Raw genomic sequence first — 17,633 nt, 5'->3', positions numbered from 1 at the left:
TACCTATTTATTACACTTTCCTGATACGATCGTGATCCGTTGACTGTAGATATATAGACAATAATGAAGACGATAATATTCTCGGTGAGGCGCGTATGTGACAAAGTGCTCACCTCATAACTAAAGTGAGCGACTACTTCCTTTTTACTCGGAGACTTGCGGCACTCATCAGCAATGTTTGAATAAAGTAACAAACTTAGCGTAATATTTATAATATATAAGTTTTGTAATATTTGGAAATGGTAGAAAAATGTACATGTCTCTGCTATTTATTATTATAAACAATTTAATTAACATATATATATTTGACATAGATTTTCTGTCAATCTTAAATGTCGGATTCTCACGTTCTTTGCAAATACGATTGTAATATTATAATGCATATAATTAAAACGTTAGTTTAATTTGACATGTAAATCAGCACTTGCATTACGTAGTATTTAATAGTAATAAATGTTTCTACATAATTGCATAATATTCTACATAATATATAAAAAATTAGTCTATAAATATATAGTTTTCATCTGTCTATACATATAAACATAGTACTTAGGAAATATCAAATGCATATAGTGGAAGCATTGATTAAACATCCACACAGTGAAAATGAATATAAAGAGAAAGAATATGAAATATTTGTTTATATGTTGTACAATTAATATTATGATCAATAAAAGTATAGTATATTTTCACGTAACATTTTCTTCAAAATTTTATGTTTTATAATGTAATATTGTGCAATATAAATATAATGTACAAGTAATTGCATTTGTATTAAAACAAAATTTATACAAATTTTAATTGCGTTACGGTGTTAATAATGAGTTTAATTAGATGAATGTTTTGCATGACATATTTGACTGCATGTAGAAATCTTCTGCATCGACATCGGATCGGAGCTATTACTGTTTGTCGATTTTCTGTAAAACAAATCGCGATCCTGGCAACCCAATCGTTTGAGCAACAAATGCCAGGTCTTATTATTCCAAACGCATATAATGAAGATGATAGGACCCTGCAAGATATTTGATAAAGTACTGATGTACCAGATACACTCCGGCAGGTTATTTATTAGCATTTCCATTAACCACGATATAATCTCCATAGACCAACTTAAACCCATTACCACGGACAACTTCAAATATAAGCTGAACCTGCAAGCAAAAATTGGTAAAATTTAAATGAAAATAGCTTTTTCTACAAAAAGTCATCGTTTTGTTTCAAGCATCATTTTTTCAAGATAATGATAAATCAAGATAATACAGTAGATTATCACGTTGCAGTGTGTAGTAATATACAAACCGTTGCCTATTGTCATCGTGACGCCTACTTTCCGAACCTTGTAATTGTTGAGCTATATTTTTTCTAAGGCTCCGAATTTTCAACGCTGTGTGTATAAACAGGCACATATTACAGACGATAATAATACTGATGGGTGCCCAAAAGTATAGAAACTCTGCTGTCTCCGCTGAAAGGAAATATAAAATATAATTTTAAAAAGTTTTTATATTCAAATTAATGTTTTATAAAATGTTTTGCTGAGTGAGATCATATTAGACTATAAATTGAAGATTGCGATTGTACATTGCTGATCGAAAGATTTATAATTGAATCAAGTAGTTTCTTTATCTATTTATTATTAATAAATGTGCGAATTAATTCGCTTTTTAAAAAAATTTGGAAACAGGAGATTCGTCAGCTGCCCGATAGATGGAGGAAAGTATTAAAAACTGATGGCAAATATTTTGAAGAATGACATGTTTATTACTTTTTGAAAATAAAAGCTCAATTTTTTTCAAAAAAAAGCTGAATTAATTTGCGCATCTGTATTGGATTGACCAAAATGTCCATGTTGATGGATCCCCTTAATAAAATTCAAACGCAAAACTGCATTCAAAATTAATACAAGAATTTGCATTACCGGAAGGGTCATGCGGATTTTTTTGCAAGGTGTAGATACAAAAATGTATAATATTAACTCTTAATATAGATGCATTTGAACTGTACTAAGGGCTCGGCATGATACTTTTCGGTCAGCTCAATATGTTCTTTACCTATTTTGTCCTAAGTGAACGAATCTCTAGTATAGATAATACAGTGATATCACTTACTACCGAACCAACACATATCGAATTCTGGCCGGATAGAGTCATTCGGTAGAATTGAAGTAAAATCCATTATAATACAAATGACAGTATGAATGAAGGCGCCTCCCCACACATAGATCGAATACATCATAAATCTCTTTTTCTCTCGTTGCTTTACGTTTCCTTGTAATGGCCGAGGTTTGTGTCTGCAAAATGCATGTGAAAAGCATTGTCTATAATACAATTTTGCAAAACTTCAATTTTCGTGCCCTTTTGTATGATTGAGGTCTCAAAAATAAATTTCAAACTACCCAATAAGCAAACTGTCAGCAGTATATCGACAGATTGGCAACAGAGTCAATCAGAATAATGCAACAGATCCGGTACCATCTGTGTCCGCATTAAGATTGTGTTCTGCCAGCAGATCCTGTTAACATGATCTGACAGCAGATTGGCAACAGAAACCGAGCAGAGCCTGCCGCCAATCTGCTGTCAGATCATGTTATAAGCAGGATCTGCTGGCAGAACACAAGCTTAATGCGGACACAGATGGTACCGGATCTGTTGCATTATTCTGCTTAATATCTGCTGCCAATCTGTCGACATACTGCTGACAGTGTGCTTACTGGGTGGATTTTGTACCCAATCTGTGGCCTCTCTGCTCACATATTTTGTCGAACAGATTTTGCCAATGTCTGTTCTTCGCAGGTTTGGCTGACTGGGTAATCTTTTCGGATTATCAGAAAATAACGGAGATAATTTTATATTACATCCCAGAGGTCAAAATTCGGCATTCTTCAAGTCATGTATTGTGCAATTCAACGTGCAATTAATCTTTTTCATTTTCAACTATTAAAAGTGCTAGTTAATATATTTATATTTCTGCTGTGTTCGAACCGTATTTGTAGTATTAGTATTAGTATTAGTACAATATGAAATGTAACTATTACTAATGGCCGCATTCAGCAGACTCAACCGCTTAGTAGCAATCGAACATAATTGGTTCTAATTTTTAGAACCAACAAATCAAATCAACATCGAGTGCCAGCGGAAAATCTAGTAATGTTGTCCAACTGTTGAGTCTGCTGAATACGGCCAATGTCTTCATATATCCGTATCGTTTCGACAAGACTGCAATTAGTTTTATATATCCTGATTGGATCCTCGTAAATTTTGAAAAATGTGCAATTTAGACAGCATGACAAATTTCTCCAAAAACAAGTTGGCGATAAGTGAAGAAAGAAGAAAAAGAATATAAAAAACAATGCGTGTGTGTGTTCGTATGGATAAGGTATGAATGAATATACACTGAAGTTTTTCATCTTATATAAAGAATTAGTCAATGATAAAGCTACATTTAATCAATATTTCCATATTCCACAATATTTCAATTCAGTATATAAAAAAATTGAAAATAAAACATGGGAATTGCATACAAAGTGATGAGAATTGATTGAATCAAGAGAACGATTACGATTAACAATTTGTATAAGACAAGACTATATGAAATACAAATATACAGCAATATTGTAAACACAATTTCGTAAAAGAATATTGCTCGAATCTATTGTTGACCGGAAAGTCCATGTGGATTTTTTTAATAAAATTCAACTCAAAACTTATATTTATCCATATCTTGTATAAGTCTTAATTTTGCCAAATCTTGTTTAAATTTTGCTACAAAAATCCGCATGAAATGTATGAATAAAATATACTGTAAAATACTTGATTACTCACCCAAATGTCCACCAAATGTCAAAGCACATCACATTTAGCCAGAAGAAACTTGCCGAAAATGAAGAGATGATGATGAGAGCTAAAACAGTCACACAAAGGCAAATTATTATTTATTTGAAGAAATATATATATTTTTATTTAGTTTATTTAGTTTATTTAGTTTTTGTAATAATATAGGTAACATATATTTATTATTAAGAACAATTAAAGAAGAAGATGAATATATTGTAATTATAGTATATATATAGTCGAGGACAAAAATCATGGACAGACAGTAGAAAGTAGATATCAATGAAGTTTATTCGAACTAGGCTGGTATTATATACTTAAATGTCGTTTATTATACATCCTTATAGTACATAGATTCAATTATTTAGTAAATAATTGAAATTAATATTTACATTTATGTATGAACAAGCTATATTTAACGAAGTAGTCTGCTATTTGTCGAAAGACAAAAATAAGTGGACACATAATAAAATAGATAATAATAATAATAAAATGCGTAATCAATAAAATACATAATAAAGTTAATACTGGTATTGTCGCCTTTTGTTGGAATTACTGCTTCAAACATCACGTCGTGGAATACTATTATCAGATTTTCAATATAATCTTCTTGACTAATATGTTCGAATGCTGACTGTAAAATGTTGAAACAGTCGATCTTGTTATTTCGCTTATCCAATGAAACTTTTGCGTCTATTAAACTCTATAAGTTCTCTATAGGATTCAAGTCGGTGCTCTGTGACGGCCATTCAAGTAATTTAATATTTGAATCCTCAAAAACTTCGATTTGAATCCACATTTCTTACTTTTTTCTTGGCAGTACGTTTAGGGTTATTGGAAGACAAATCCTTCGTCGAGATCAATTTTTAATAGTGCCTCTTTTAAATTTTCATTAAGTATATTAATATTCTTATCTGCATTCATAATTCTATCAATGTGTACTAAAGTACCAATCCCATTCCATGAAAAGCACCCCGATACTATTAATAATCCTTTGCCATATTTAACTGTTGGTGTAATAAATGATTTCTTATACGTTTCATTTCTTTCTTGGTGCTTCTTTTTTAATTGTAACGTAACTTAAATTTACTTTCATCACTCTATATTATATTTTTTGTTAGATATTCTTAACGGAATTTATTGAGAGTTAACACACTAGAATAGAATGGAACAATATAAAGAACGTATTATATATAGGACGGCTAAGCAAAACTACGTCTGCTCCGAAACGCGCCTGATTAGCGAGAGAGGTGGAGCACACGTCCGTCGCTCGGCTTCAAGAGCTCAATACTCGATCGTTCACACATGCGCACTTCCATATCGATTATCCTATCTATCGATTTATCCTTCGATTACATACATCGATTATATATCCCTTAACACTTCCTCTTATAATCTATGTATTTTATATTATTTCCTGTACGCCGATTAGGTCCCTCATCGCTTCGAATCTTAGCTTCCCTAAAGGTTTAGTAAAGATATCTGCTTGAGTATCAGAACTGACATATTTTAAATCAATTTCCTTGTTTTCATATTTCTCTCTAATAAAATAAAACTTTATATCAATATGTTTACTTCGTTGATGCACATCAGGATTCTTAATTAGTCGAATTGTACTTTGATTATCGATCCGCAACTCTGGTATATCAATTTTATTATACGTCAATTCTGATACTAATCTTTTTATCCAAATTATTTCTTTGGTTGCTTCGCACGCTGCCACAAACACCGCTTCGGTCGTCGAGAGAACTATTGTTCTCTGTTTTTTTGATCCCCATATTACTGGAGAGTTTCCTAACTTAACCATATACCCGCTCATTGATCGCCTTGTCTGTGTATCACCTGCAAAATCCGCGTCGCTAAACGCAATTATTTTTCGCCAACTATTACCACTTTTATATACTAATCCATAATTAATCGTTCTTTTAACATATTTAATAATTCTTTTTAAGGCATTCCAGTGAGCTTTACAAGGACTTTCAACAAACTGACTTGCCGTTATTACAGCGAACGCAATGTCAGGGCGCGTAGTCTGTACTAAAAACAATAAACTACCGTATCCTGGAAGGACGTTGCGCATATTTTATAGGTACGGAACTGAAAAACAAAGGACGAGCGCGAGCTCGATAGCGCGAACGGGCCTGGCAGTCGCGAGCACGGTCTTATATACAGGTCTGGAAACTTCAGAGGTGGAGATGGATCATTTTGTGTGTCACTCTTTATTTCTTTAGTAGCCACTAGAGAGGCGTTGCGATCGATGTTCGCAGGGTGACGAGGGAGTGACGAGGGACGTCAGAGGCCGGGGGAATATCTGTCTTTATTCCACTCGCAGTCTTCACAAAACAATATGATAAATTAATAACGCTTTAAATAATTTAAGACTATAAATGAATTAGTGAAATATGTATATGAAATAAAATTGAGTTTTTATTCTCAAAATTAAGTGTGAATAAAAACGAATCCTTCCGTAATGGAAAAAAATGTAATAAAATTTGTTGAAATGTATTTGAAACTCTCTGTCAATTGACCTCGATTCATTAACATTTCATCATAAATTTTTATATTTTATTATAAATTTTCGTATTTTATTATAAATTTTATATCTAATATTCCAAAAGTTTGAAAATTTATGATGAAATGATAGTGAACCGGGATCAATTGATAGAGATTTTCAAATACATTTTAGCAAAATTTTATTATATTTTTTCCATCAGGATTTTATGTTTAAATCTGTCCTTTATCTTTTTATTTTATTTTTGCGGGTAATAGCTTTTTCCCACTTTTTCCAAGTAACAATGTCTTTCAGCACTTGAAATAAAGAACGTTTCTGCTCGGTTCTACTGCCGGTCTTGCAATTCGGTACCGCACACCATTTCGTCATTTCAATAAACGTTTCGATAACTTTTGTAGTCAATAACCGTTTTTCAATAAGAGTCATGAACACACGTGGGTTCTTATCTCCGGTTTTTCAGGTTATATTTATCTGCGGATATCGATGACAGCGAGGAGTAGTGGTTATGCTAGAAACTAAATGTGTCTTCAAAAAGCGGCCATACTCCCACCACTGAAATTAGAGGTAGTTTCCAGACCTGTATGTAAGACCGTGGTCGCGAGGCAGTCGTGAACCAGAAGTCGCACGGCGATAGTCGCGATAGACAGTTAGGCTGCGTGCAGTATCCGAGCCACTATTCAATAATAAAGACAGTTACTTATTGTGGTCTCATAAGTTGAGTGTACGTGATTCCACCCCTGCCCTGATATACAACATACCGATCGCTTCTCTATACGGTACATTCACTACATTATCACCATCTCGTTTAAACATAGAGATATTTTGATTATTATCCGCAGGTACCGCTACGTTATTCGCTTCTATCATATTAAATTTCTTTACGATGTGATTAATATATTTTGTACTTTTTAGTGAAATATTACCATCTTTGTCCCTTTGCATTTCTATTCCCAAAAATAAATTTACATTAAGTACTTTAATTTCAAATTCTCGATCTAATACCCCGAGTAGTTCACAGATTCTCGCTTCACTATCTGATACAATTATTCCATCATCCACATAAATTATTATATATGTTCTATCTTTGGCTTTAACACTTATAAATACACACGGATCGACTTTAGTTGCTACAATACCAATCTTTTTCAGACAATTTGTAAATTTTACGTTCCAACAACGCGGCGCTTGTTTTAACCCGTACAGACTTTTGTTTAGCTTACACACACGTCCCGATCCGTCATCATGGCCTTCTGGCTGCTCCATGTACAGTTCCTCGTCCAGTTCGCCGTTCAGGAAAGCGGTCTTGACATCGAATTGCTTCAGTTTCAGATTTTCCGCTGCCGCCATTGCCAATACTGCTCGAATGGTGTTGTATTTTGCTACCGGGCTGAACGTCTCGTGAAAATCCACTCCTTTTCTTTGTTGGTAGCCTTTTGTCACAATCCTTGCCTTGTAGCGCTCCATGGTGCCATCAGCCTTGATTTTAATTTTAAAGACTCATCTGTTAGCCAGTACTCGTGCCCCGGACGGACGTGTGACCAGCTCCCAGGTCTTATTTTTTCGGTGGGCTTCCATTTCCTCCTTCATGGCCCTTTTCCACATTTTTGCCTCTGGTCCTTGAACTGCTTCCCTGTAAATTAACGGTTCATCTCCCTCTGCAACATACAAATAATTATTAGAGAAGTCTACTAAGTTGAGATATCTCTCGGGAGGTTTCAGACTCGATCTGTCTCGCAGAACTCGTTCTTCAGGAATTTGTTCAATTCTTGGCCTCTGAGTGTCGTTTTCTTCTTCTTCCGAGGTATCAGAGGCTATTATTTCCTCTTGATCTTCGCTGGTTCTTTCGAATTCAGAGTATGTCTCTCTTTCTTCTTCTTCTTCTATATTTTCTTCATTTTCAGTCTCTAATGTTTGCTCTTGAATTGTTCCATACACATCAATCCAAGTTTTTTTTATCCTTCTCTTCTTCTCCTCTTTTGTTTTCGATTTTTCCAAGCTCTTCTTCAAATATGACATCTCGTTGTGTATCTATTTTACTCTTGCTGGGATACCAGATTCGGTACCCTTTTATTTCTTCTCCGTATCCTACAAGTATTCCTTTCGTGGCCTTCGCGTCCCATTTTAAGCGTCGTTGTTTCGAAATATGTACATACACCTTGGTTCCAAATATCTTAAGGTGTCTTATGCTCGTCGGTTTACCATGCCAGTGCTCGTATGGTGTTTTATTGTCCAGTTCTGTTTTGCTAGCGCGATTCAGCACATGTGCTGCTGTGTTGACAGCTTCTGCCCATAGTTTCTTGGGTAACCCTTTCGCCTGCATCATCGATCTGGCCGCTTCTACGAGTGTCCTGTTCTCCCTCTCAGCTCGACCGTTCTGCTCTGGCGTATATGCTACCGTTCGTTCGTGCCGAATTCCTAGCCTGTCAGTCTCCTCCTTCAGTTTTCGGTTTACGAATTCTAGTCCGTTATCGGTTCTTAACGTTCGCAGCTTCTCTCCAGTTTCGTTTTCCATGCTTACTCTGAATTTTTTAAATAATTCTGGAACTTCAGATTTACACTTAAGAAAGTATACTTTTCTGTACTTAGAGAAATCATCTTTAAATAGAAGGAAATACCTAGAGTTACCGATCGATGTTTCCTCCATAGGGCCGCATAAGTCTGCATGGACCAACCCTCCAACCTTCTTTGCGCCGCTCTTGCTTGTCGGAAACTTCAATTTATGCATTTTTCCTGCAGCACACGCTTCACATAAAAAATCATTTACTGGTTCCGTCGCTTCTATTCCTTTGTGACTCAACACCCGTTTGACGTCTTTTACGTTTAAGTGTGCTAGTCGTTTATGCCATACTTGTAAGGAATTCTTTCCTCGACCTTTTTCTACCAATAGAGCTTCTTCCGTTGGCACTCGTTCTATTTTCAATTTGTAGAGATTGCCTTCCTTTTCTCCGATCATCACGGTGCGTTTGCCTGAGTACACAGTACACTGTTTATTATTTCCTGTGACCGTGTAGCCTCGGTTAGTCACTGCTCCATACGACACGAGATTGTACTTGACTTTCGGTATAAAGTGTACGTTGGACAGATGTTTGTTTTCTTCCCAGTGTTTGCCTGTGTATGCTTGATAGGAACGTCGCCGATTCCGTATGAAAATAGATAATTACCGTCACCGATTTTAAATTTTTTCGGTTCCTCAAATGCCACGTAATTTATCAGCCAGTTCTTGTTCGACGTCATGTGAGTCGATGCTCCGGAATTTAGATACCAACTTCCTTTTTCCGCACCGTTCTCACTTTCCTCGCCTATTAACGCCTCGCTCGTTCCTGGCTTACCCTTTTTTCCGATGGTCTTCGTCTTCAGCGTCGTCCTTCTTCTCCTTGCTTCTTGCACTCTCTCTGCCAGTGTCCTTTCTTTCCACATTTGTAGCATTCTCCGGGCCTCCGTCTTGATTTCGTCTTCTCACTTTCCTTGCCTTTTTTACCTTGGCGAGCTTTCACTGCCAGAGCGCTGTCCGTGGAGTTATCCTGGCTACTTATTCTAGCTTCTTCCAACGCAAGCCTTGACGTCAGATTAGCTAACGTTCTTTGTTCCTCGCCTAAGGATTCCCATGAGCATGCGAAATGGTTCAAACTTGGAAGTAGAGTCAGCAAGATCTTCGTAATTATCATGCTATCCGACATCATTTCTCCCATTGCTCTTAAACGGTGACTAATGTCTTCTACTTTAGCAATATGAGAGGATATATCATCCTGTGGATCCTTCGTTAATGCGAACCATTTCGCTTGCAGCATATGCACACTAGTAGCATTTTTTCCTTCGTAAATTGACGTGAGTTTATCCCACATTTCTTTGGACGTTACGCAATTGACTAAATGTAACATTGGTTGCTTACTTACATTCAGTATTATCTGTTTCTGCGCTGTGCTGTTCACCTTCAACCACGCCTTCAGCCTCCTCTCAAAATCCGCTTGTTCGGCAGGAGTTCCTCCTCGTGGTGGCTCCGGTTTGAGCACGTGCCCTTGCACCACTTCCCATGCCTCTCCAGACGCCAGAAGAATCTTCATTTGGAACCTCCACATGTTCCACTCTTGCTCTCCTTTTAATTTGTTGATTCTCTCGTTCTCACGCTCCATTTCCTTCTCTATTCTTCCTGAGGTTTCTATTGCACTAGTTGCACGTGGCCGGCAAACCTCTGAGCCAGTGTTTCCAGATGCCTGCTTTTGCAGCGAGCAGCAGCGGCGGGGAAAATGGAGTGGGGATGGTCTCGCGGACTCGGCAACCGAGTCTCGGCTGATCGGTTCGCGGCGGCGGCGCGACCACCCAAGCGAAGCCTCGTGTCCGTGAGCGCCGCTCGCGGCTTCTGTAACTGCGGGCTATAGAAGGAGACAAACATATCACTGTCCTTTACTATCGCTCGCGCTCGGTTCGACGCGATATTTTTCTTTTTACATATATTAAAATGAAGACCACTTATTAATTATGTCTATATTCAGATTTATATATTGGGTTGCAACATATATTTGTCTCATTTTTTAATGTTTTCAATAACGCATATATGTTATGCTTATGACTCAATATATACTCGACTATACTCGCCAATTGTTCCAAATTGCATAAAATGCTTTCTTCACTGTAATATAATTGTATGAAAATGTGAAGTATTCGCTTTATATTGTGCTTTACCGTATGTGCTTGTGTATTGTTTACGTTTTAAGAAGGATATAATGTCTTTGTGTCCTTGGTAGTTGTGTTACTGAGACGCGAACAGCTTAGTATTGCCTGAGAGTTTGATAAGGTAAGCCAAGTAATTTTCAGTCACTCGCATTTATTCTTATTTATGTACTTATTTATTCATTTATTTATTTATTGACTCATCTTCAACTCAAGTCAACAAATAAAAGTGAAGATGAGTCAATAAATAAATAAATGAGTAAATAAGTACATAAATAAGAATAAATGCGAGTGACTGAAAATTACTTGGCTTACCTTATCAAACTCTCAGGCAATACTAAGCTGTTCGCGTCTCAGTAACACAACTACCAAGGACACAAAGACATTATATCCTTCTTAAAACGTAAACAATACACAAGCACATACGGTAAAGCACAATATAAAGCGAATACTTCACATTTTCATACAATTATATTACAGTGAAGAAAGCATTTTATGCAATTTGGAACAATTGGCGAGTATAGTCGAGTATATATTGAGTCATAAGCATAACATATATGCGTTATTGAAAACATTAAAAAATGAGACAAATATATGTTGCAACCCAATATATAAATCTGAATATAGACATAATTAATAAGTGGTCTTCATTTTAATATATGTAAAAAGAAAAATATCGCGTCGAACCGAGCGCGAGCGATAGTAAAGGACAGTGATATGTTTGTCTCCTTCTATAGCCCGCAGTTACAGAAGCCGCGAGCGGCGCTCACGGACACGAGGCTTCGCTTGGGTGGTCGCGCCGCCGCCGCGAGCCGATCAGCCGAGACTCGGTTGCCGAGTCCACGAGACCATCTCCATTCCATTTTCCCCGCCGCTGCTGCTCGCTGCAAAAGCACGCATCTGGAAACACTGCTCTGAGCACTTTTCGCTCCGATTTTCTCGCACACACTATTCCGCTCAGATACGCGGATCTAGGCCCATAACCTGTTAGATATTCTTAACGGAATTTATTGAGAGTTAACACACTAGAATAGAATGGAACAATTTAAAGAACGTATTATATTAGGGGTGTGATTTAGTTTTGAGGGGTTTTATTGCTCAAAAACGCATGTATTTAAATATGATAACGAATGAATACCTTAATCAAAATATTTTCCTTCGTTTTCTATAACTTTTTCCCATCTTTCTGGCAAGAGATGGATTCCACCACGATAAAATGACTCTTCTTTTGAGTTGATCTATTCGTCGACGAATTTTCGCACTTCTTCGAAATTATGAAAGTGTGTATCCTCTAAAGCGTGTTGCATCGACCGAAACAAATAATAATCGCATGGAGCATTGTCCGGAGAATACGCGGGGTGCGGTAAGACTTCCCATTCAAGCTCTAATAGTGTTTGTTTCACTGATAACGCAACGTGAGGTCGAGCGTTGTCACGAAGAAGAATCACTTTCCGTCGTTTACTCGCAATTGGTGGTCGTTTTTGGTCCAATGCTTGCTTCAACTTGTACAATTGGTGTCGATAACGATCAGCCGTGACAGTCTCATGCGGATTTAACAGTTCATAGTACACTATTCCACCAAATACAGAGCATTACTTTTGAACCGTGAATATTGCGTCTCGGAGTGATGTTGATGGTTCGCCTGGATCCACCCATGATTTTCTGCGTTTGGGATTATCAAAATAGATCCACTTTTCATCCCCAGTAACAATCCGAGACAAAAGACTCTTCTTTTTTTGCCTGGCGATCAACGAAATGCAAATGTTCAACCGGTTCGCAATGGCACTTTCCGATAATTGATGTCGAACCCATTTCCCTTCTTTCTGAATTTTTCCCATTTCATGTAAATGTTTGGTAACTGTTGTACGATCAACATTTAATGTTCTGGCAAGTTCTGAAGTGGATTGTGTTGGATTTTCGTCCAATAATGCTTGCAAATCTGCATTTTCAAGCTTTCTTGGTTGTCCCGAGCGTTCTTTGTCCTTTACATCAGTATCACCACTTTTAAAGCGTCTAAACCAGTATTCACACGTCTTAATTGATGGGGCAGAATCACCATAAGTTTCCACAAGAATTCTATAACCCTCAGCCGCAGTTTTCTTTTGATTAAAAAACAAAAGCAACGCATGTCGAAAATGCTCTTTCGGAAGTTCCATTTTTACGATGATATAAACACGACTGTTATTGCATCTATTGCTATAATGCTACTAAATGTCATGGATAATGTCAACACTGTAAGAAACAACAGTTATCGGAAACAGCTATTGGAACAAACTGACACTACAGCCATCTGTTGCAAAACCCTCAAAACTAAATCACACTCCTAATATATAGAACGGCTAAGCGAAACTATGTCTGCTCCGAAACGCGCTTGATTAGCGAGAGAGGCGGAGCACACGTCGCTCGGCTTCAAGCGCTCAATACTTGATCGTTCACACATGCGCACTTCCATATCGATTATCCTATTTATCGATTTATCCTTCGATTACATACATCGATTATATATCCCTTAACAGTTTTTAAGAATGATATTGGCACATTCATATAGTTTTTAGCAAAAACTTTCTTCATATTTATTTTATTAATATATGACTTACGTCTAGTCTTGCAGCAGTTTTTTCTTTAATCTAGCTCCGTGTAATCTTCGTTTTATTGTTTTTGTTGAATCCCAATGTTTAATTCTAATGTTTCTGCAATATTTCTCGATGAAATTATTGGATGTTCGATATTTATGAACAATTCGACGGTCTTCTTATAAAGTGATACAACGCTTGTGTCACGACCTCTTAAATCTTCCACAGTATTATGTAGATATTTTTTATAAATGTTTTCTTTTAGATATATTGTACTTTGTCCGGACGGTAATCACACGGTAATTTAATTTATTATAGCAGTTCGAAACAATTAAATGATGAATTTGAGACAAAATTTCTTATATTTGATATTCTGCTAATATTTCACAAATGAACTTACTTTTACAAAGCCTGAATTGGTACTGAATAGTTTGTTTGGGACCACTGCGTATGAATATGTTTGTGTACATTGTTTGGCTTGCAATAATATTGTAACCGAGTGTCCACTTATTTCTGTCCCTCGACAAATAATAGACATTTTCGTTAAATATAAATTACTTACACAAAACTGTTAATTTCAATTAAAATATTAATTTCACTAAATAATCTATCTAATATAAGGATATATGTATAATAAATAAAACTTAAAAATATAATAGTAATGTTAATTCGATTAAACTTCATTGATACTTATTTCTACTACCTGTCCACTTACTTTTGTTCCCGACTGTATATTATAACTGCATATATACATATATTGCAACACATATTTGTCTCCTTTTTTAAACGTTTTTAATAATAAACATACGTTACCATATTATTAAAAAATTTTAAAAACAAAACCAATATATATTGTATTACAATCCAATACTGCCATACAAATTATTTATCTAAATCTTTCAAATTGTTTTCATTAAATCTATATTGAGAATACAGAGATAAAATAAAAACTTGAAGAAATGTTTCATTCTTAGAATTTAAAAGTAAAAATTTTCCAATAGAAAATCTTGCCGATCATATAGATAAAATGCATGAAAGTTATGAAAATGTGCGATAAAAGAGTTTCTCTCGAAAATTGGAAACTGCTCGAAATAACGAAACAGCTATTTATAGATATAATCATAAAGTCTAACGAGCAATGTATTTTTGAGCGATAGACAATCTAAAAGATCATCAACCTTGTGCGTAGAACTTGGAATACAGATCGACATGAAATTTATAAGGTATGACAAATGTACAAATTATTAGATGAAAAAATTATTATGTACAATACTGTATGATATATGCGAGATGCACAATTCGATCAACTGGGAAAATTTCGCGGTAATATGATTTTGTCTGGGAAAAACTTTTCACATTAATATGGCAACACAAATCAAGAAACGATTACATAATTTTAAAAATATACCCATTACGATGCAGAAGACTTCAGAAAGCCATTCATGCGGAATCAAATGCGTCGTCGCACAAATGCAGTTCGTTATCGCCATACAGCCGACATATCCCCGCAGTGTTAAACCGTGCAGATTATTCAGATCGGGCAGTAGCCAGTACACAAGATACGTAGCTATCAGAAATGGCACAGAAATAACTAGTGCGTAAAAATACACGACTAAGTCGTCCTCTTCTTCTTGTTTTTCCTTCTCTTCTTCTTCTTCTACTTGACTTGCATTTAGACAGTGGACCAATAGATACTCTTGTTTTTTTACCCTCGCTAAACAATATTCATGATAATCCAGTAGACGATCTTCCGACTTTTCAAGAGCTAAGGCTCGTATGGAACCGTTTAACAGGAGATACCACTCGGTCTTGTGAACGTGTGGAATCAGGAGAGATCGATTCCCATCGCATGGATGCTGTACCACGAACGAGAAGTGCTTTCGGAGATCATTCACGGTGATGTTTAACGGTACGGTAAGATTGGTTCCATAATTAGTTGGCAACTGTAATGCCTTCGTTTCATTCGCTGCATCTTTCACACATTCCTCTTTAATAGGAAATGCATCAATATGACAGCATAGCGACACAAGAGGCTTTTCAGAGTTGTCCTCGCTATCATTCATTGTCTAGAAGAAAGAAGTCGAAAGAAAGGAAAGGATGATACCGATCCATAATTATTAAATTATTAAAAAGTTCATTACATTTGCAAATACAGTTGAAAATCAGAACAATCATAGCAAACAAAAGTAAAATTTTTATTATTGGTTCAATAAATCTTGTTATATTCATACTGTTATGTAATACTTTTATGTCTAGAAACAGCCCCTTTAATCCTCTTTTTCACAAAACACTAAATTTGTTATTTTGTATTGAATCATTGTTACCTTCAAATGAATATATGGGGTAAAATTTCCTTTCCATGATTCTTCAGATTTTTTCTCCGATCGATCACTCTCTAAAGCGGTGACCGTCACTAGGATTGTGAAAAACACAAGAAGCAGCATGCTTCCTACATGCAGTTTTATTCTGTACTAATTAATGTGATGATGTTATGAATGTGACTACGGTGAACTCTGTGCTGCGGCTGCAAATTGACATCTCTTCCGAGGCATTCTTCACGGAAGTCACATTACTCACTACCGCAATTAGTGGATATGATACTGAGAACGATAACGTTATAACTCTCTAAGGAATGACAGGCCCGTATGTATCACGTAATAATAGTAAAATACTACATAATTAATGCAATGTAATTCATTGTAGTGCTTTTTATAAATATTTTATACGTATCATTTATATATATCAAGCAATATACATTTATTTCTTCAGGAAGCAATAATGAATGCAATTTTTTCAATATTTAACTCTTTGAGTGTGAAGCTCTTCAGATTTAAACGCTCCGTTGACGGCATGCGCGCGGCTCGCAATTGTGATTGCTGTGAACGGAATACTTTCTCATGTACCGCGTACTCTATCGAAATACCGATTGACCATGTAACGTGCAACTAAATATTGTAATTCTATTTTACTATTTTACTATTTTAATTCGTTATTTACGCTACATTAAATAAAATATTTAACATGCCACCCATACAGCACTCAAAGATTGCATATATATTGCAGGAATCTTCCACCGCAACGTAGCAACATTGCAAATTCACTGCGAAATGTTTCTGCAGCATTCCTATGGGATTGCAGGAATGTGAAAATTTGTTATACACCTACTTTCAAAAAATATAAAACTTTGAATGATTAAATAATATTTAATGCAAAATACTTAGCGCTGCTAGATCTCACCAGCGCCTAGCATCTCGTCTGCGCTCCTTACACGCCTACTAAAGCTCAAGCCGTTTGTTTACATATCAAATTCATATAAAAAGAAGTTTAACAAATTTCACGCGTTTAATACTAAAGGCTAAACTTAATACTAAATACTAAATTGCTACATACTAAACGCTGAAAGAGAGAAAGAGAGATTTCTTGTAATACTCGGTCTAACAGCACCAAGTATTTTGCATTAAATATCATTTAATCAATAAAAGTTTTATATTTTTTGAAAGTAGATGTATAACAAATTTTCAAGACAATATATACATACTAGTAAAATAGCCTGTCTACGCCAGGTAGTCCCTGGACCGAAATTAAAGATTTCAAGAATTTTCCCATTACCTGGGGGTGAACCCCTATCACCATGCGAAATTTGGTGTTTCTAGCATGTCGGGAAGTACCCGATCAATTCAACGACAGAATAGGGATTTTATATATATAGATAGATTCTCTTTGTAATTGGTAAGATACTACCACTTGGTTTTTTTAAATTGTTGTACAATAATTAATTTTCGAGGTAATACATCCTCTTTGCAATTGGCGCAATTTGAGGATTTCATAAATTGTTTTACAAAATACTATAAAATAATAATATTTAAAGACAATTAGAACTATTATCGCTTGGATTGGAATAGGATCATTGAATGAGAATATAAAAGGTACGTATTACTTGGTTTAATATTTTTTTTAATTAAAGAAACTACCACATTGGTTTTTTCGAGCACATACCACGCGCATACTTGGCGCCCTTTTTTACTTTTTTTTTGAAAAAGGTAATTT

At 35.7% G+C, this 17,633-nt stretch overlaps 1 protein-coding gene across 1 annotated transcript; it reads right to left on the bottom strand.

Moving 5' to 3' along the window:
• Positions 1-255: 255 nt before the first annotated feature.
• Positions 256-16,171, bottom strand: LOC105281496 (G-protein coupled receptor Mth2). The gene is made up of 6 exons (XM_026973650.1): positions 15,911-16,171; positions 14,995-15,652; positions 3,825-3,903; positions 2,112-2,293; positions 1,303-1,468; positions 256-1,154 (listed from the first exon to the last, which is right to left on the bottom strand). Exons 1-6 carry the CDS (start codon positions 16,028-16,030, stop codon positions 827-829), a joined length of 1,533 nt encoding a protein of 510 aa, XP_026829451.1. The 5' UTR covers positions 16,031-16,171; the 3' UTR covers positions 256-826.
• Between the last annotated feature and the right edge of the window lie 1,462 nt (positions 16,172-17,633).

The sequence above is a fragment of the Ooceraea biroi genome, chromosome 11 (genome assembly GCF_003672135.1).
Source record: "Ooceraea biroi isolate clonal line C1 chromosome 11, Obir_v5.4, whole genome shotgun sequence".
Lineage (NCBI taxonomy): Eukaryota > Metazoa > Arthropoda > Insecta > Hymenoptera > Formicidae > Ooceraea > Ooceraea biroi.
Note: the sequence above shows the minus strand (reverse complement) of the source record. Positions and strands in the feature narration are given on the sequence as shown.